The following is a 21,338-nucleotide window of genomic DNA, read 5'->3' on the forward strand; positions in this document are numbered from 1 at the left end:
GTTTGTAAAGAAATGAACTGATCATGTTTAACCTGTGTCAAATCATTTTGTTCCACTTTAAGTATTTTCGTAGATCACATTTTGTTAATCATTCGTTGTTGTTTCTATTAATTTCTAGCTTACCAGTAATTCAAACAATGCTCTAATTTTTTGCGGTGAAGCTTCAGTATTTTCAAACAGTGAATTTTTTTTTTTTGAGATTTTAAATTTACATCTAAAAATATAAAATGTCTCCTGATATTGTAATATGTGGTAGATATTTAAAACAAACTGCAAAAAAAAAAAATTCTGAATGGAATAGAAAAATCTGAATATTTCAGGCATGTAATTTTTTTATATACTCGGAATTTAATTCTGGTCTCATTCTATTTATTGCAATAGGATTCCAAATACTGTCTAAACATTCCATTATGTTCTGAATCAGGAAAAAAAAGATTATAAATCACAGCATTTAAAAAAAAAAAAAAAAAAAATATATATATATATATATATATATATATATATATATATATATATATATATATATATATATTTTTTTTTTTTTTTAAAGTACTTCATCTACTTTTAACAATGTTACACAAAGATCAATCCATAACAGTTGTAAATGTCACTTAATTCCACAGGGTGTCGATAATGGTGCACACCAGTGAAAGTGATCACTATTATTGACACCTCACGTGACTTCTCAAACACGCATTTAGATACAAAATGGCGACTGTCAAATGAAAGGGTAAGAAACGAAGTAGGTTTTGACAAGGATATAATGAAATATTGGTGAATAAGTAAAAACATGTCCATGATCTTTCCACTATGCTTACCTGCGATGATAGCATCCGGGTTTTCCTCAAATTGCTGATCGTGCTGAAAAAAATTCCATCTCACGTAATGAGCTGTATCATCAGATAGAGATGGGAATTGATAAGAATTTAGCAATTCCGATTCCATTATCGATATCACTTATCAATTCGATTCCTTATCGATTCTCATTGGGTTAGGAAATAAAATATAGTAGAAATGGGTGTGTTTACATTAAGTCTTTAATGTAAAGTATATCAAAATTAGAATAAAATTAAAAAATAAGAATTTACAATAATTTTGTGCAGAAAAATTAGCGTGTGTGTGTGTGTGTGTCTGGGGTCATTATTAACATGACTTAAAGAGTCTTTGTCGTCATCTTACAGAGAATATGTATTGGGGAATGAATGAAACAACCGTACTGGTTAAAATAGCAAGCAATTAACAATTCTAATTTCAAAGTTGTCTAAAGTTGCCTATCTATTCATTTGAGCCATGCCAGATAATATGCAGGAAATTATCCTGCCGAAATTCAGGGGCTTCCACCGTGGCAAAGGGGTGCAAACCTTTCACCACAAATCTAGTCACTGCTCGGTGACATTCATTTATTTTCGCCTCGGTCATTTTATTCTTCCCTGCCTCGATGAAAGGGGTAGCTAATGGTGTGCGAGAGCTAGACTCTGAGCCAGTCAGACTCTGGCAGTCCTCATCAACTAAATGTTGATAGGAAATGGCGGTTATTCATACAGTATAGTGACAGCAGGTTGACACAGCGAAATGGTGCTAACATTAATACAATCTACAGGACCAGGAGAGTTAAACGTTACCCACAACATTTAATACAGAGGACGGTGTGTTGAAAGCTCGGTTTTGAGAATCCCCGCTAAGCAGCGTATCAAACACATTGCAAGATTCATGCAAATTAATTGCATGCTGCGTATTCAAATGTTTGAGTATGTTGGAGGTATTTCCCCCTTTCATTGTAATTGAAGCTTTGCACGTGTTGCAAGTGGCCCTACTATCATCTTTCCTAGTGAAATATAACCACGCTTTAGAGCGCTTCTGCCTCGATGCCATGTTGGATACTTCTGAACCAAATACGGTGCATGTGTATGACCTCATAATGCGTCCTCACGTCAGTGGAACCGATAAGGGAATCGTTAGGCAAGCAGACTAACAATTCCAAGGAATTGAACTACTCTGCAAGAACCGGTTCTTGATTCCCATCCCTGTTATCAGACGACAAGCTCAAAGGGCAAGGGGGGGCGTCTTCTGGTTGATTTAATTAACCAATAATAACTATTGTAACTGAAACTCACCTTTGGTAAATCTGAAAAGGTGTCGATAGTTATGGACTGTCGATAATTGTAGCCGCCGCTCTGTTTTTTTTTGTTTGTTTGTTTGTTTGTTTTTTGGTACTCATCAATGTCGGTTAAACCAAAATTTATTGCCATTACCATTCACACTCTCATTCACACCTCCGGTCAATTTAGAGTCACCAGTTAACCTAACCTGCATGTCTTTGGACTGTGGGGGAAACCGGAGCACCCGGAGGAAAGCCACGCGGACACCATGCAAACTCCACACAGAAAGGCCCTCGCCGGCCACGGGGCTCGAACCCGGACCGTCTTGCTGTGAGGCGACAGCGCTAACCACTACACCACCGTGCCGCCCCCGTTATATTTTGTTTAAGAATATTTAATTGGGACATTTAAAAAATAAATAAATAAAAATTCCATTTGGATGTATAGCTTGGCTCACATCAGCAGGCCAGTGATCTGAGTAAATATGTAGTTCTACTTTTTTTTTTTTTTTAAATCAGGGAAGATATTCACAATTTGCTCTAATTCAGTCTTAGCTATAGGGTCACCACCTGGTTTGTACTCCACAGGAAAGGACTGACCTTGGTTTAGTGTTAGGATTTAAGATAATTGTTTTCAACTCACTAATCCATATCTTCATCATTTTCATGTGTCAGGGGCTGTTCTTTGACGAGTCGTACGGCTTTTACCAGGGTCAGGTCCTCATCGGGCCGGCTAAGGTCTTCTCCAATGTGCAATGGCTGTACGGCGTGAAGCCCGTCCTCAGCAAGAAGAGCAAATTCAGAGTGGTAGTAGAAGAGGTAGGTGATGTCTGGACACCTGCTCAGCTTTATAGGGTGCTGATGTGGATAGAATTTCATGCTCATTTGAGGGGGGGGACTTACAAAAGACGGTTAACACAATGGCCTTTATTTGTCAAAGTTACACGTGCTATATTCTGATCGTAAAATTTGCATATACAAATTCCTTATTCAGCAGTTTTATCTGTGGAGTACCCTTTTGGTGGAAATGTTTCTTTTTTCTTCAGGTATGTTATAGACACTATATAAACACAGAGCTCTGGAAATGAGCATCTGTTTAATTTTAAAGCAGCTTCCATTCATCAGTCATCGTTGTTTGTCTTAACTAGGTACAGGTTGTGGAGCTCAAAGTGACGTGGATCACCAAGAGCTACTCTCCTCAAGGCTCGGATAGCGTCTTCCCCCCTCCATCCACCATCACACAGGAGAACCTCTGCAAGTACGTACACCATTACACAGTAATATAATTCGTCTCCTGACTGATGTGTCGCAGTGATGGAAAGCTTATTTTCATATTTTTATTTAATTTGGGTAAATGGTAAACTATTACCTGTCATTCTTAGTGTGTTCGTTCATTCATTCATTCATTCTTAATTGGCGTGTGTTAATGTGTTATAACAATAACAGGTTTTCTTTCACGATAATCTGGCATCGCTAAACAAATTACTGGCTATGTTTGAAGGAGTGGGGTGTAAACAGCACCTTTTAAACCTCCATTTCCAATTCTCATTATGATTTAATTTAACCTTTAAACAGTAGAACAGTGTGACATTTACAGGGGGGAACCACAGCGAGTCTGCTTGTCTGTCTGAATATCCGCCCGCCCATCCATCCACCATCCAACCACCCGCCCATCCACCTGCCCACCCTCCCATCCATTTGTCTATTCGCCCACCCATCCACCCACCCATCCGTCCACTCTCCCACCTATCCATCCGTCTGTCCACCCATCCATCCATTCACTCGCCCGTCTGTCCACCCACCCACCCGTCCGTTTGTCCACCCACCCATCCGTCCATCCACTTATCCATCCATCCACCAACCCACTCATCCATCTACTGAATATGAATACGTTATTTGGATGAAACGGGTGAAGCTTGTATCTGTCTTTGCAGTTTCCTTCTGTCTGTTTCTGTGTCCTTCTGTCTACCTCTCCAGCTGCCTGCCTCTTTATCTGTTTGACTGTCTCTTTGTCCAGCTCTGATATCTATCTGTCTGTGTCTATACCCCTCTCTATCTATCTGTCTGTCTCGTTATCTGCCTTTTTCTCTTTCTCTCTCTCTGTGCACCTCTCCAATTTATTCTCTGATCCATCCATCCATCCATCCATCCATCCATCCATCCATCCATCCATCCATCCATCCATCCATCCATCCATCCATCCATCCATCCATCCATCCATCCATCCATCCATCCATCCATCCGAAGCCTGCAGAAGCTTGTCTGTCTCCCTCTGTTTCTTTCTTTCTGTCTGTCTGTTTCTATGTGCTTCTCTATTCCCCTCCCTATCTGCCTGCCTCTTTCTCTCCATCGATCTATCCATCTATCTAATATATTTTTAATTGCACACCAAAGTTTATAAAACAATGTGGCCGTACCCTACACCTGACCCCACCCTTGGGTTTCGTTTTAAAGTAAAGTTAGTGTTGGAACTGCTTTATAGAACAGGAAATGTAAACAGGAGCCTAAAATGCAATGAATCCTTGTGTGATAATATTCAGAATATTCAGTTTTAAGGGATTCTAATGTGTTTTTTTTTAAATTGTATAATAATTACAGGTTTAGAAGTTCTTACAGTTTAAGAACTGCACCTTTAACATGTTTTAGGATTTAAAAAAACCTTTTTGTCTCTTCTTATAACTGATAAAGTGTTGGTGTATAGCGTCGAGGAGCTAAACAATTTAGTGTGCATTTAAAGACACGGTGCTGTGCGTATCTTCAGCTATTGGTTTCAGTGTTACACAGTGTACTCTTGGATTCATCCATTTGTGCTTGAAGATCATGCACTGCAGTGCCATCAGAGCGGTGTTGCTTATCGCAAAGCTCTGATATTCTGCTAGAAATTTCTCTCTGCAGCAGTGCAGTAATGCATGGTCATCTCTTGATCATCTCATGAGTAATGGCTATTCAAGATTTTCCACTGTGCTAACCTTGGAACTGAATAAAATAGAGTAGATCTAATGATTACAAGTAAAATCATGCTCAGAAAAAAAAAAACAAGCTTTGTAATAGTACACATTTCAAATTATACACAAATGTATATTATCTACCAAAATAATAATATATGATACCACGTGGGACTACATGGCATAAACCTAGTATGCGTTGTCATGCTGATGAACAGTCATCACAAAATGACAGCGATCTGGATGTAGGTCATGATTAAGAATCAAAATAATCAAAGTAAGTCAGACTGCAAACTGCACTGTGTGAAAATATCAAGACCTTCCAAATTGCTTAATACTAACTAGGTTACTCATTTCATTATCAGTGTCCATAATGACAAGTACCAAATAAAACGTCCTCAAAAACAAGAAGTAAAAAAAATGTGCATAAGATTACACAGGCTTTAACACCCAGATGTCATGTTAAAGGTAGACTACCTTTCTGATTTTTCAAGCGTAGGTCATAAAAAGAATTTTACCCCGACACCCAGTTATTTTCGTTTAGTGGTCCGAAAGCTACTGAAATCAAATAACAGACTTCCAATTTTATTAGTTTTTTAAAATGGAACAATTAATTAATTTAGGGCCACGTGGCTTTAAATTCTCCGCTATTTTTGCCTGCTTCACCATGACCCAATTCAAGATGCTACGTCATGCATCATGTGGTGGGCTTTCCCCGTTCGTGCAAGGCATTGGTGGGATATAAATTTGAAACAGGAGAGAAAAATGGAGGATGTGAATGAAACATGACAGACTGACTACAGTAACGGAAAGCGAGAAGAAAAGATGTTATGTTGCGATGGAAAGGAAACACAGGACCAAACTCGTATATAATCGGCAGTCAGCGAGCACCTCGGTGCGATCATCTGTTCGTTTAGCGACAGAATGATGTAACTGTCAGTGCACGGTCAAGGTAAACCTGCGCATGCGCAGATGGACTTCCTCTGTCTGCTTGACTGCGCAAAGCGAGCGATTTCATGCACGTTATTTGCTCGGGAATTCCCTCAAATTAAATAACTTCCCAGCCACAGAATGGCCTGTGTCGTTTTTTTTTTTTTTTTTTGGGGAGATATTGCAGAAATGAACATGTATCACAATGACCAAATTTCTGACGGAACTAAATTTCACCAATTTTATGAAATCAAAAGGCAGTCTAACTTTAAACCTTCATTAATCTAAATGTTAATATGACGACGCTGAGGGGAAACACCCCCCCCCCCCCCCCCCCAAATCTGACTATGCTAACATGGATAATTAAAAAAAAAAAAAATTGAACATAACTCAGGAATAATAATCGCACACAGTTAAATGTATGAATCAAAAAAAGAGAAATTCAGAACTGCCTTGGAGGCTGCCTAGGTAGGCAGCATGTTTTGTACACTTTTTACTGTTGAACTAAAGTCCATCTCTGAATGGTGCAGCTTTTTGAAGGACAATCACACATTTAAAAGAGAAGGTAACCCTATAACTCACCACAGATGTGAAAACGTTGCAGGCAGAACTGTTTTTATCAAAGAGAACGTACCTGGTTGTATTAAGCCGTGTTGTCAGATCGCATGATTGTGTGTTGTCCGATCTAATCAGAGTGAAGCGTCTGGGGTACTTTGACCACACACAGAGGCAGCTGGGTGAGAGAGCTCTGTACGTCTTTCCTGCTAAAGGAGATGCAACACGAATCACCTGCGAGGGCCCAGAGGGGCCACAGGTCTTACCCGAGGACCCAGTCATCCGGAAGGTGAGCTGGATTCTCTCACTACCTTTTTTTTTTTTTTTTTTTAATTACTCTTCTACAAAAACAGAAAAACTACCCAGCAGCAGAGCCTAATCCTGATCCCTACACCTTCCTGATATTATCAGAGCTGTGAATGTGCGAGTCAAGGATCATCAACACCTTTGATCAGCAGTGTTCCTCTGAATTACTGATGTCTCTGCTCCTGTTTTACAGGTCAAACGAATGTTTAAAAAGCACCCAGGAAAGAAGGCGACAGAGAGCGCTGACTTGCAGTCCAGCAGTGTGCAGACGGCTGGGAAAACGGATGACGCTGAAGGTGACCTTTGCAAATTTTATGTCTCTCTGCTATCGTTATCTGTGTTGAAAGCAGGCTGACGAAATTGAAATGGGTCCTCACTCACTCATGAACGTCAGCCATGTTTCATTTTCACTTTTATGGATTCTGTTAATCCATTACAGGCATTCATTTGGCAGATATGTCTAGGTAGGGTCGCTTAGTAGTGAATCAGACTCTAATCCAACTAGAGCTGAGCTTTAAAGGGTTTTCCTCAAAGGCCAAACCGTGTTTCTCTGGTAGTTCTAAGATTGGAACTCACAACCTTCTGGTTATACCCCGGCTCCGGGGGGGGGTTATACTGGTTTACCTCTATCTGTCCGTATCTCCGTCCGTCTGAAATAATACCCTTTTTCTCAGCAACCATAAATCAAAGCCACTTGATACCAAACTTCAGCTTGGAGTTCTCATATCTCATCTCATTATCTCTAGCCGCTTTATCCTGTTCTACAGGGTCGCAGGCGAGCTGGAGCCTATCCCAGCTGACTACGGGCGAAAGGCGGGGTACACCCTGGACAAGTCGCCAGGTCATCACAGGGCTGACACGTAGACACAGACAACCATTCACACTCACATTCACACCTACGGTCAATTTAGAGTCACCAGTTAACCTAACCTGCATGTCTTTGGACTGTGGGGGAAACCGGAGGAAACCCACACGGACACGGGGAGAACATGCAAACTCCATACAGAAAGGCCCTCGAATTCGGACCTTCTTGCTGTGAGGCGACAGCGCTAACCTCTACACCACCGTGCCGCCCCTAGCTTGAAGTTCTATACCATGTAAACCGCTTTGAGGTCTGTCACGCATCAACTTCCTGTTTACCGACTGAATGTATTTACGAAACATATAGCGTGGATTTACAATATTTTCATAACACTTTTTCTCAGCAACTACAAATCACAACTGCTTGATATTTATACACCCGCTCTGAAGGAGGGGGCAGTATACTGGTTTACCTCTGTCCGTCAGTATCTCCGTATTTTCATCTGTCCAAAACACGCTTTTTCTCAGCAACCACAAATCATAGCTACTTGGTACCGAGCTTCAGCTGGGGGTTCTGTACCGTGTATACTGTTTTCAGGTCTGTTGCGCATCAACTTCCTGTTTACCGACTGAATGTATTTACGAAACATATAGTGTGGATTTACAACATTTTCGTAACACTTTTCTCAGCAACTACACATCACAACTGCTTGATATTTGGTACCGAGCTGCAGCCTGGGGTTCTATACCGTGTATACCGTTTTCAGGTCTGTCGCACATTGACTTCCTGTTTACCGACTGAATGTATTTACGAAACGTATAGGGTGGATTTTGATGCTATTTCAAGAAGCAAAATGCTATTTCAAAATGAGTTTACCAGGATGCTATTTGAAATCCCTGGGGAGAACACTGCTCTTTACTTGCTTGTTTTAGGGTTAATTATTTGTTGAAGTCAACATTCATAATAAGTGTCCTATTCTTTCGATTGCTTGCATTCTGAAACGAGCGAGAGTGGGGGGGGATACGTAAGTGAGCAGTAGCTCAATAAATAACATTTATTATTGACCTATGAAATATTACTCATCCTTTGCTATGCAAATTATTGACTTGTACCTGTGAGTGACTTATTTGTGAGAAGATGCCGGTAAAGTTTGCGCTTCTTCCATCTTGATCTCAAAACTGTGACTGTTAATAAATGAAATGTTTTAACAAACGCTTTCTACACTTGTGCTATGGATACCCATGTACACGGTTACACGCAATGGTTGCTTTCATGCTTTGCTTGTCATGTTTCATTGACCTTCCCATGCTGAAACCTATTTTTTTAATTTTTTTCCTACACTGTTTCTCAAGTGCCTTTTGTTCCCTACATGTAAGCATTGGTAAAGTTTCAAGCTAGTGGGGGGAAAAAAAAAGTTGGGTCTCCACTGCCGACTTCAATTGTTGTACTTTGCTTATAAGCTGTTTTGGATGAAAGGGTCTGCTAAAAGTGTGCATGTAAACGATGAATCTGTGTGAGCAGGGATGTTATCCCTGTGTGAGTTTTGTTCCTGCCATGTCTGTAGGAATGAACATGAAGGCTGAGCTCACACGTGTGGAGAAGTCTTTGAACTATTGAGCAGTATATTCCTTAGAAGGCTTCAGGGGTGGATGTTTGTTCAGAAACTAATGACTACGAAGCAAATTGGCATGGAGGTCACTGCGTGAGTCACCTAATGGAGTTCTGCAGTCTCCACCATGGCTCATGGCTTTATTATATATATATATATATATATATATATATATATATATATATATATATATATATATATATATATATATATATCCCCTTCTGCCTTTTTGCCGTAGTTCCTGCACTGGAGCTGCTTTGTCTCTAATATCATAGAAGTAACTTTGGGTTTAGCATCGTGCAAAGTAATTCATACACTGCTTAAGCATGTTGAATTGCTGCTCATGTCTGACTTTAGATTACTGTTGTGGTTTGACACTGTATGACACACTGTTATCGACATAAATAGATATAGATGGGAGCTCAGGAATTAAATACAACAAGACAAACTGTTTTTAATTGTAAGTTTTGTATTTAAAACCATATGGATGTGCCAGAAGTCAAACCATGCATGCAGGGCATTCTCAGTCAAAAGGGATTAATGATCCAAAAGTGGAGTCTGGTCCATTAACACAAGAACATATTGCCATGTTTGTGTACAGCAAACGAGCAAGTTATTAAAACCAAGAAGTACACTCAAAATATAGATGAAAGTCTTCCGGATTTACCCGGAAATCCAGATATTTGACAAAACTCTTGAAAATCTCTGGTTTTCCAAATGGAGAAATTTATTTTTCTGATTTTTCGCGTTCCTAGACGTGGCGTAATACTTCGCATCGTCCTTGCATGGGCACGGTCCTTAAATAGCCCAGACACAGCTCATTGATTAAAGACAGGTGTTCTTTGTTAACGGCACGCGTGCCGGAGCTCGTTAGGCACGCGCGCCCAAGGCACGCCTTCAGGTGCACGAGCTAAGGCGCGCAGGACTGACACCATTCTGTGCAAGCGCAACACAATCGCACTAGAAAGCATGTTCAAGCTGCCAGTGTAGCTGCAGTCTTTTAGTTGCAAATTACAAGCATTTCCTCGTGTTAATAATTGGCCATGTCAAAACAAGCAAAACTTTCCTCCTCCTTTCGACGTGAAGAGAGGTAAGCAATTTATTTTGTATATAATTTTTTTTTCCCATCAAAGTTGCATTTTGTGGCTTTGAAGCTAAGTTTTAGTGCCGTTTCTAGAACACAGCATCAAGAAAACATGGAAGAAACAGCAATAATGGAAGAGCCGGTTTCTAAGCTACCTAAAACTAGCAGTGGTAATTATTTTTTGGTACATAATGTACTCAGGCTACCAGTCAGTGTGTGACACCACCACACCCCCTAAAAAAACCTAGCTACGCCCCTGATTTACATGAGAAATTTGGTATTCATTGGCGTGTTTAAATTTACAGACAATACGAACTAATGTAAACAATTGGCTTCAACTCGCATAAATATGAATTGGAAATTTTTAGTTCACTTTAGCTTATGCAAACGCACAACTCTACTAAAAGATTGATAGACGAGGCTCAATGTCCCCAACATTGAAACCTGAAAGCTTTAGAAACTCTAACAGACCTTTACTTTTTAACAGGACTGTTTTGGGATTTTGCTGAGTTTACCTTCAACTGTCTGATTTTTTCAAAGTAATGAACTGTGTAGCCATGAAAATCACCTCGTTTTCTAAATGCACTCCTGAAAATTACTCATTAACTAGGGGAATTAAATTTGATATTTTTGACATGTTAATCATTAAAGTACATGAAAGAAAAAGGCTTAAAAGTTATAACTTAGTGAAAATAAGTACTAGAATGCAGGGTTTTGCGTGTTGTTATTAAAATTTTTTCGGGGGACGGTGTGCGCCCCCCCCAATCTTAATTTGACTTTCAAAAGTTCAGGACTTTTTTTCTTTGCTCCACTTTCATCTCTAACTCAAAAGAAGTGGATATAGAAACCACTCTAGATTAGATCCTTACACGCTAACAAAGAAGGATTTTTCCAATGAAAGAAAAATTTACGAACTAAATTTGACATCAGTAGAATGAATTTTCGATCCTATTATAGCTGTAACTGAATACAGACAATAGTTAGGCATACTATTAACTTAATGTGAGGAAATTCACAGATTTTTTTTTTTTTTTTTTTTTTTTAAGATTGTGTATATTTTTAGTCATTTGTAATTATTTGAATCTGTACATGCACTACTCCACCAGCTCTGCTGATCAACTTATCGTGTGTAAATAGTCATTCATTCGTTCATTGTGAGTTGGAAAATTTATCCAGCCGTTGATTTCCCCGAAATCTTAAACTACTTGGTGCTACAGACATTGTTCTACATGGACACACAGATGAAAATCTGGAAGAGCATGGAGGTGTACAACTTTTTAGATGTGTTAAAAATCTGGGGATCAGGACACTACAAAATAACTCCTGGATTGTTTTTGCTCGGGTAAGGAGGAATTTCTGGGCATTTTGTACACATTTTTGCGACGGTTGCTAGGATGCTACCAGTTTTAGTATCGGGTGTAAACAAACCACAGCTGCTCGATTCTCAATCCTCCCTGCTCGTCTCTTCCAACAGGCATCACAGAACGATATAATTTACCCACAAACATATTTATTTATTCTGCCCACTCTATTGTGTTCTCTCTCTCTCTCTCTCTCTCTCTCTCTCTCTCTCTCTCTCTCTGTGTGCACATGGGTTAAATACAGAGGTGGAATGTGACAAAAACAAAGGCTTGTTCTTCTTAATTTACCCACAAATGTATTTATTCCACTTAAAGTGTTTGGCAAACCAGCTACCGGATTTGGGACACTATGATATCCTGAACTATATAGTATTTGGCTTCAAACTTGAAAAAATGAGTGGGCTACGGCCCAGTGGTTGAGAAACACTGTGTGAAAGTGTACAGAACAGAAAAATGTTCACCCTATCCCTGGGAGACCACAAGTTCACAAGAAATTGCCCAGTACTAGTGGGCTTCTGTGTATGCGGAAGAAGGTAGATGGCTCATTCCTTCAAGTGTGTTATGCTGTCAGCTAAGAGTCAGTTAATCGTATTGGCATGATGCAGGAGAGCTAATCTTAATGCTCCACAAAAACAGTTTTGCCACTTTAAATAAAAGTAAATTTAATTTAAGCTGATGGGACTGATGTTAATTTTATATAATAAACTTAAATGCATAATAAACAGTATTTATGATTAAAATGAAATGGATTCAGGCAATGAATGTCAGTATAAAATGAAAATAAATTGATTTGTGAATTAAACTGTGCTTTACTTTTCCTCTTATTATTGCATGGATTAATAATTATGAGCAAGCAATCAGTCTTTAATTTGTTAGTAATTTGTGCAAACTCCTGTAGAGCCTGTGTCTGATTACTTTTTTTTTAACTAATGTGTATATATAAAATATTAATAGAGCAACAGTCGGAGGCACCTCATGACTGTACAGAGGAGGACTCGGCACCACAACACTCCAATAATGGTCCCGTCCCAAACAAGGCAGATGAGGAAAGAAGGGAGCAAGAGCCCACCATTCCACAGACACAGTGGCCTCTTCTCGGGGAGTTGGAGTCAGATGAGGATGCCGCAGAGGACACGGATGACACGAGCTCAATCACTTCTTCGGCCAGTTCCACAGCCTCGCTGCAAAGCGGCCCAAGCAGAAAGAAGAGCATCCCTCTGTCTATCCGCAACCTGAAGAGGAAACACAAGAAGAAGAAGACCAAGTTCTCTCGAGAGTTCAAACCAGGAGACAGGTGAGTAAAAACAATGATTTGAAAAGCATGACAAGCTACTTATGTATGCAATTAGCGAGTACTTCAATACCTGAGAAGGGTGACGAAGGATTGTGTTTGCTCCACTGAAATAAGAGGCAAAACCTCTGACCTTTCAGCTATATGGTGTTCCCTTGTTGCACATAAAGACATGATTTGAGTTAGCATTCTTCATTTTCCTTTTATGACGTTTTAAATGCCACCGCATGTTGTGCTAGCAAGTTAGTTTCCACATCCCTTCACGAGAAACTCAACCCTTAATTAACATGCCGAGGGACAGACCATGTCCTGGTTCGTGTACACGGACAGCATCAAGGTGATTTCGACCACAAAGAAATATACAAACCACAAGCTGTGTTACTTTTTACAGAAATATCAAATGGAAAGTTGTCTTTTGTGAGGGTCATTAAGGAGAAGAGGGTTTTTTTTTGTTGTTGTCCCCCCCCGGTCGTTAGATGGGTGAAGTAAAAAAAAAAAAAAACAAGTTTGTGACAGATTTATGAACCTGCTTGTCCCCCAGGCAACTGGAATGAAAAACTGACAAACTCTGGTACGAAATCTGCCTGTCCCAGGTGCCTGAGCTAGTGATTTGTTCATCTCTAATCACACATTTTTACTTTTAGTATTTTTTTTTTAAATAAAGAAAAGCTATGAAACGAATTCCGGGGCGGCACGGTGGTGTAGTGGTTAGCGCTGTCGCCTCACAGCAAGAAGGTCTGGGTTCGAGCCCCGTGGCCGGCGAGGGCCTTTCTGTGCGGAGTTTGCATGTTCTCCCCGTGTCCGCGTGGGTTTCCTCCGGGTGCTCCGGTTTCCCCACAGTCCAAAGACATGCAGGTTAGGTTAACTGGTGACTCTAAATTGACCGTAGGTGTGAATGTGAGTGTGAATGGTTGTCTGTGTCTATGTGTCAGCCCTGTGATGACCTGGCGACTCGTCCAGGGTGTACCCCGCCTTTCACCCGTAGTCAGCTGGGATAGGCTCCAGCTTGCCTGCGACCCTGTAGAACAGGATCAAGCGGCTAGAGATAATGAGATGAGATTAAATGAATTCCATTTACCACTAAGCTTTTCTTGCTCTCTCCCTCCGTGGTAGTCCGTTCAGTCACGTTGTATTGCACTGAAAGAGCGGTCAGTTGTATCCTATATTATCATCCGCTGTTTTAAGTATCTTTAATATGTGGGATCTTTTGAGATGCACATCAGGTCTTGTATTAAACAGAGCCAAGGCAATTTCAGATCCTTTGCTCCTCCGAAACAAAGACAAAAGTCAATCATTGGAAAATCATTTGAAAGAGAGATGCATTAAAGAATGACATAAAGCTGTAGAAAGGGTTTGAAATACATTCTGCACCTTTTGCAACATTATATTTATTTGGGCAGCACAGTGGTGTAGTGATTAGCACTGCCGCCTCACAGCAAGAAGGTTCTGGGTTTGAGCCCAGTCATCTTGGAGAAAGATGACCTTACTTCAGTCCTCTACAGTCCAATCCTTATGGTCTTGAGCAGACCTCAGCCTGGCTCTTCATTGCTTCTCATTGATGAAGGGCTTTTTTTTTTCCCTAGCTTTGCATTACTTGAACTCCACCCAGAGGAGCTTGTTTCGAACCATCCTTTCTGTCCACTTGACCCCAGCTGCCGTTTGCCATTCTTTTTGTAGGTCACTTGATGTCATCCTACAGTTGTTGAGTGACATTCAAAGAAATCAATCATCCCGGTTAGTGGAGAGTCGTTTTCGCCCTCTGCCTGTCTATAAATTTGTCCCCAGTGTCTGCTGCTTGACCACCTTATTATGAACTGTCGTCTTTTGAAATTTTGAGGATGGAAGCAACCTGACGCTCTTTGTATCCCTCTGCCAGTAAAGCCAGACTTGAACACTTCCTTTTCTCACTCAAAACTTTTTTTTAAACTCTTTTGGGATGATGAAATATATATCTTAGTATTGCACTTAAATTTAAAGTATTACTAGTACTGTTTTTGCCATCCAAACTGGTCCTTTTGCAAGAGGATAGTGATGACCACAGCAGGGGTTTTTATACTACTTTTTTTTTCCTCGTTAAATAAGATTTGATTCAGGTGATCACCTCATCAGTACCTCGTTAAGTAAAACGAGGTGTACTTGTGTTGGAATTCCAGCACAGACACTGGAACGAAATACATAGAGATGCTGTTTTGAGAAAAAAATTGAAGTGGTCTCTGAATTTTTTTTTTTCCAGAGCTCTGTCTGTCATGTGTGTTGGAGAGGGAGGACGTTACACAGTGGCACGAAGATATGAAGTTTCTCTTCAAGCGGTGAACATATTTCATGAGTGAGCGTAGTGAACGACTGAAATATTTTTCAGTACAAGATAAATTTCATATCTTTGCACCACCGTGTAATAATCTTTTTATTATATAGACACATCCCACAAAAAAAAAATCTTAAGTTAATAAGAAGAATTTTAATTTTGAACCGGTTCACCATTTTCACAACGTGCATCAAGTCAGCAGGAAAACATTGGGAGTGATGTCATCGGAATGAAGATATTGGAAAATCTGTCACTCAGGTCCAGGATGTAGTTCTTATGGAAAGTGAGTGGCGTATTTCCCAGTAAAACACGTGTTTGGTTTTTATATATATATATATATATATATCTCAAGAAGGTTCTGGGTTCAAGCCCAATGGCTGACGGGGGGGTCTTTCTGTGTGGAGTTTGCATGTTCTTCCCATGTCTGTATGGGTTTCCTCCGGGTGCTCCGGTTTCACCCACATGCAGTCTTTGGAGAGCAAGAAAAGCTTTCGTGGTAAAGGAAGTTTATTTCATGATGCAGTGGTTGCTCTAACTTGCCTTGAGGTGTGAATGTGTACGAGTGCACAGAAAGGAACTGGCCACCCTACTGCTTCAATTCTGGCCAAGTCAACCAAACATGGTTCACCTCAAGCCCAGGTCAGGTTCGACAGTGACGATTATATTTATTTAAGTTAGGGATGTAACTAAATATGAATACGGTAATCAGAATGAACACAATGTGCTTGAATATAGAGGGAACTCCTGTTCTGTTTTGTTGTGTCTTCCCCCCACCCCCCCAAAAAAATCAAAAGGTTTACAAGGCATGTGGTTGAGACTAGAAACATGCATTAGGACTGGGATCCAACAGGACGCATTTAAAAAAAATTTTTTTAAAGTAGAAATTTCTTACTTTCATACATGAGGAAAAACCATGTACAGTGGGGGAAAATAATTATTTCATCCCCTGCTGATTTTGTAAGTTTGCCTGGTTACAAAGAATTGAGCAGTCTATAAATTTTATGGTACTTTTATTTTAACAAACGGACAGATTATCAACAAAATAGTCCAGAAAAAAAACCACATGAAGGTTATGAATTCATTTGCATTTGATCGAGTGAAATAAATATTTGGTCCTGAAGCAAAACATGACGTAGTACTTGGTGGAGAAACCCTTGTTGGCAAGCACAGAAGTCAGATGTTTCTTGTAGTTGGTCACCAGGGTTGCACACATCTCAGGAGGGATTTTGGTCCACTCCTCTTTACAGATCTCCAAATTCTGAAGGTTTTGAGGCTGTCGTTTGGCAACTCGAAGTTTCAGCTCCCTCCACAAATTTTCTACAGGATTAAGGTCTGGAGACTGGCTAAGCCACTCCATGAGCTTAATGTGCTGCTTCTTGAGCCACTCCTTTGTTGCCTTGGCCGTATGTTTTGGGTCATTGTCATGCTGGAACACCCATCCACAACCCGTCTTCAGTGTTCTGACTGAGAGAAGGAGGTTCTTTTCCAAGATCTTGCAGTACATGGCCTCGTCTATCAGCCTCTCAATGCGGTGAAGTTGTCCTGTACCCTTAGCAGAGAAACAGCCTCAAAGCATAATGTTTCCACTTCTGTGCTTGACTGTGGGGATGGTGTTCTTGGGATTGTATTCAGCATTTCTGTCCCTCCAAACATGACGAGTTGAGTTGATGCCAAAGAGTTCAATTTTGGTCTCATCTGACCACATTGTCTTCTCCCAAGCCTTCTCTGAATCATTTAGGTGCTCACTGGCAAACTTCAGATGGGCCTGTACATGCGCCTTCTTGAGCAGGGGAACCTTGCGGGCACTGCAGGATTTCAGTCCATTACGGCATAGTATGTTACCAGTGGTTTTCTTGGTGACTGTGGTCCCAGCTGCCTTGTGATCATTAACAAGCTCCTCCCGTGTAATTCTGGGCTAATCCCTCACCCTTCTCATGATCATCCTTACCTCACGAGGCAAGATCTTGCATGGAGCTCCAGTCCGAGGGCAGTTGGTCATTTTGTATTTCTTCCATTTTCTAATAATTGCACCAACAGTTGGCTCCTTCTCACCAAGGTTCTTGCTGATGGTCTTGTAGCCCATTCTAGCCTTGTGCAAGTCTACAGTCTTGTCCCTGATGTTATTTGAAAGTTCTTTGGTCTTGCCCATGGTGGTGGAGAGGTTGGAAGAGGTTGATTCTGTTGACAGGTGTCTTTTATAAATATAACGAGTAGAAATTAGGAGTACTTTCTTAAAGTGACAGACTAATCTGTGTGCCTCATGGGTACATACAGTAACTGGTTTGTGGGGGATCAAATACTTTTGTTTGATCAAATGCAAATGAATTTATAACCTTTATATAATGCATGTTTGTTTGTTTGTTTTTTCCTGGACTTTTTTTGTTGATATTCTGTCTCTATCTGCTAAAATAAAAGTACCATAAAAATTATAGACCGCTCATTTCTTTGTAACCGGGCAAACTTACAAAATCAGCAGGGGATCAAGTAATTATTTTCCCCACTGTATGTTAATGTGCAGTGCTGCATGATGTATTTACAGCATCCTTAGTAACTTCCTAGTCAGGGTCGCAGTAGTTTAAATTAGGCTACTAGTTTGTTGGTATTTTTGAAAATAGAACCAACTAAATTTGGTGTCATGGCAAAAAAAAAAAAAGATTGGATTAAATAATTTCAGCCCTTAACTCTGGTTAAAATCCATTTAAAGGGGAACTGAAGTCATTTTTAAACTTGCTTTATTTCTTAATTAACGTGTTATTGAATTACGTTTTCGGTTTTAGTAACCTTATATCGTGACTCGTATTGGCAACTAATTGCAATTAAATATTATACTTATCCGCCTATTCGGTTTTTAGCCATGTTGAATGTAGTTCGTTTGGTCCACGGCAGGCGTCACTTATCTGCACGATCTTCACGAGACTTGTGCGAGACTTCGAAACGTGAAGTATCAGCCAGGTGTCAGTGCCGCCATTTTGAGAACTGTTTCCAAACAAAATATTGCACAAAAATGAGTTTAAATGATGATTACTGGCTACTTTTTTTCAAACTTTCCTGATTGCTATCCAAACAAAACTTCCAGCTTGATTGTATCAGCATTCGAAAGAGGGCGGGCGCGTCTTTTGACAACCCCGTGTCAGAAATCGCTCCCTGCTCACTATATAAGGCACTATATAGTGAGGACGCCATTTTGTAGCGCTGTCCAAAACCCGAGTGAGGATTATTTACACCCTATATAGTGCACTTAAAGTATCCCACAATGCATCATGAAAAGTAGTGTATAATAATGGTCACTAACCAAAGCAATATATCCCATCATGCATTGCGGTCGCGCTGAAAGAAATCAAATTAAAAGTCTCAAATTTAATTTAATAAAAGGCAGCAGCAAAGAAGAAAGTATTCAGCCTTGAGTTTAAAAAAAAAAAAGAACTGAAAGATGCAGGTACTTTGTATTGATTAATGTGGGAAATGCGCTCAGTATAATATGGATTTATCACAAAAATACATGCATGTATTTATTATTTAAAAAACCCACCAGCCGCATGATCTGGCATGTTTTAATTGTGCGACAGTAGTGCCGTAAATACCAGCGTGACGGACTAGTGTCCGAAAGCGTTTTTTCATTTTGCCAATGAGCTCACTATATAGTCCTCTATATAGTAATTCCCTATATAGGGAGTAGTGAACGAGGGAGTGATTTCGGACACACGGATGGACTTGAGTGGAGGAACTATCAGAGTCAGAACTAACATACTGTTCTGACAGTGCAGCATTTCTACCTCTGTTTTCTTTTTCTAGTGTATTCCAGTGTTGGGGGGGGGGGGGGGGGGAAATGTGGTAGGGTTCATATTTAACAAAGGGAAAAAAAAAACCTTCTGGTTTAGGCCATGCCCATTTCAGGTTTAAATCCGAATACAGAGAGTGGCGTTGTGTTCCACCCCGAATGTGCAAGCCAAGCTATTTTACTTATCTTTCAGGGTTAATTTTCTTTAAACCAATCTTTTAATTCTTTACTAATCTTTCAGGGTTAAAATTATGATATCCATATAGATGTGTACAGTATACACAGAGTGAAATGGTGCTCATATAAACCTGGTCAGTGAGAGCCTTTTGGAGCTCTCTAGCCAGTGCAGCATCTCATCAGCTGCAATAGGGGATATTTAACACCACACACACACGTGTTTATTGACCGCTCTCTTGTGCTCTTGGTGTCTTACAATGTCCCTGGTCTTGTTTGAAATATCAGTAAGTGTCTTTATACACACTCTACCTGTTAGGGCTTAGTGTAATGCAAGTTGCAGCAAAATGTGGGTGGGGGGAGACGTTTATGTATTTAGTGATCACGTTTCTAATGTGTGAACGAAGATCGAAAGAGAGAGAAAATAGAAATCCAGCAGCTAGGACAGAGCCGCTTTTTTTTTTTTTTTGGCCGTGTCCCAAATTTCATCCCATTTCTATCTCTCGGAGGAGAAAACCTGTCAGCACAGCTATGCTTTAAATAGCAGCTAGTGTGTGGTGATGTATAGAATCAGCCATCCTTGTATAAAGGGAAGTGTTGAAATTGTTAGAATTTAATGTGTGTGTGTGTGTGTGTGTGTGTGTGTGTGTGTGTGTAGAGTGGCAGTGGAGATTGTTTCCACGGTTACCTCAGCTGATGTCATGTGGAAGGACGGTCGACTAGAGACAGGGATTCGTTCTAACGACCTCATCCCAATCCAACACCTGGACAACCATGAGTTCTGCCCTGGAGACTATGTAGTGGACAAACGCAGTGAGTGCTACACTCATGCATTTCTTCCATACCTGTATTTAAAGAAGTCGTTCAGCCAGAAGTCTTAACTTGCTCATAATTTTAGCGGTGTTTGATTTTCCCGATTAAATAAGACGTGTGCTAATGGCAGTGTTGTAGTCAAGTCACTAAACCTTGAGTCCAGTCTCGAGTCCCCAGTGGTCAAGTCCAAGTCATTAAAAAATGTTGAGTCTGAGAACAACACTCCAACCGCACCATTTAATGGTGGCTGTTTCAGCGCCTTTAACATGAGTTTGTTCCTGAACGTGACGTATGAACAGGTGAATGTGCATTCTCTTTGTCAGGGAGTGCAAAGTATTCTGTCAGAGATGGTTGGGAGACAGATGTAAGTGCAGAAGGTGTGTTTATTAATGCAAGTGAAAACAGGTAAACAATCCAGAACGGCAGGAAAAACTGTAAAACGGTGAAACAAGCAATAGGTCGAGCGACACACAAACAAGCTATTGCAGAATCAAAGACGAGAAACAGGACATCAAGGATCAGGAACCCAAACAAGGAAATAAGGCTCGGTAACGTGTCAGCAACGCAATTCAATACTTGGCAAAGTAAGCGTGTTTTCAGAGTTTTTATATAGGTGCGCTGATTGCGCCTTAATCCCGTGCAGGTGCAAGTTGTTTACAGTGTGTGCGAGAGTCCGCTTGGCACACGCGCTGTCCGGAGTGTACCCGAGAGTCTATCTGATGTGTAACACACTTGCACGAAATTCGTACAAAAATTAATGTAGCTATGAATATCTTATGCCAAATTATTATGGCATGTTACAAAAAATAAAGAAAAAATCCGAGTCCTCGTCTCCAATTTATGAGTCCGAATGTAGTTAATGCACGAGTCTGAGTAATCAGTGCTCAAGTCCAAGTCAAATCACGAGTCCTTAAAATTAGGGCACGAGTCGGACTCGAGTACTACAAGCCTGGCTGGCAGTCTTTTTTTGCTGTGGGAGCATTTGTTTAAAAAAAAAAAATAAAAATCAGCCAAGACATATTTGGGGTCTGGTATTTCTTTCTTTGTACATCTTTGTCTAGGGCTAATGTCGCTAGGAGAGTCTCACCCAAATGTTTCCATAAATATACACTGTATGTCTCATTCAATTGTTCAGTAATGTCACAAAGACTCACTGAAGTGGTTGAGGACACACTGTGACTTCCTGTGATCTATAAATCTAAAAACATGAGCAAAACCTAAAGGAAAAATCATATTAATCTTTATCGCTAAAACGTGATCCTCAGTGGCATGCAAGATTTCTTTATT

The 21,338-nt window shown here is 40.3% G+C and overlaps 1 protein-coding gene across 1 annotated transcript in view; it reads left to right on the forward strand.

Annotated features, from left to right (window-relative positions):
- ube2o (ubiquitin-conjugating enzyme E2O) overlaps nt 1-21,338 on the forward strand; it is a 111,370-nt gene that overhangs the window by 57,621 nt on the left and 32,411 nt on the right. Inside the window, exons 6-11 of the mRNA XM_060918150.1 lie at nt 2,774-2,917; nt 3,247-3,356; nt 6,667-6,817; nt 7,028-7,130; nt 12,645-12,984; nt 19,897-20,051. Coding sequence (XP_060774133.1) covers nt 2,774-2,917; nt 3,247-3,356; nt 6,667-6,817; nt 7,028-7,130; nt 12,645-12,984; nt 19,897-20,051 — 1,003 coding nt within the window. The remainder of the gene's footprint in view (nt 1-2,773; nt 2,918-3,246; nt 3,357-6,666; nt 6,818-7,027; nt 7,131-12,644; nt 12,985-19,896; nt 20,052-21,338) is intronic.

The sequence above is a fragment of the Neoarius graeffei genome, chromosome 4 (assembly GCF_027579695.1).
Source record: "Neoarius graeffei isolate fNeoGra1 chromosome 4, fNeoGra1.pri, whole genome shotgun sequence".
Taxonomy (NCBI): domain Eukaryota; kingdom Metazoa; phylum Chordata; class Actinopteri; order Siluriformes; family Ariidae; genus Neoarius; species Neoarius graeffei.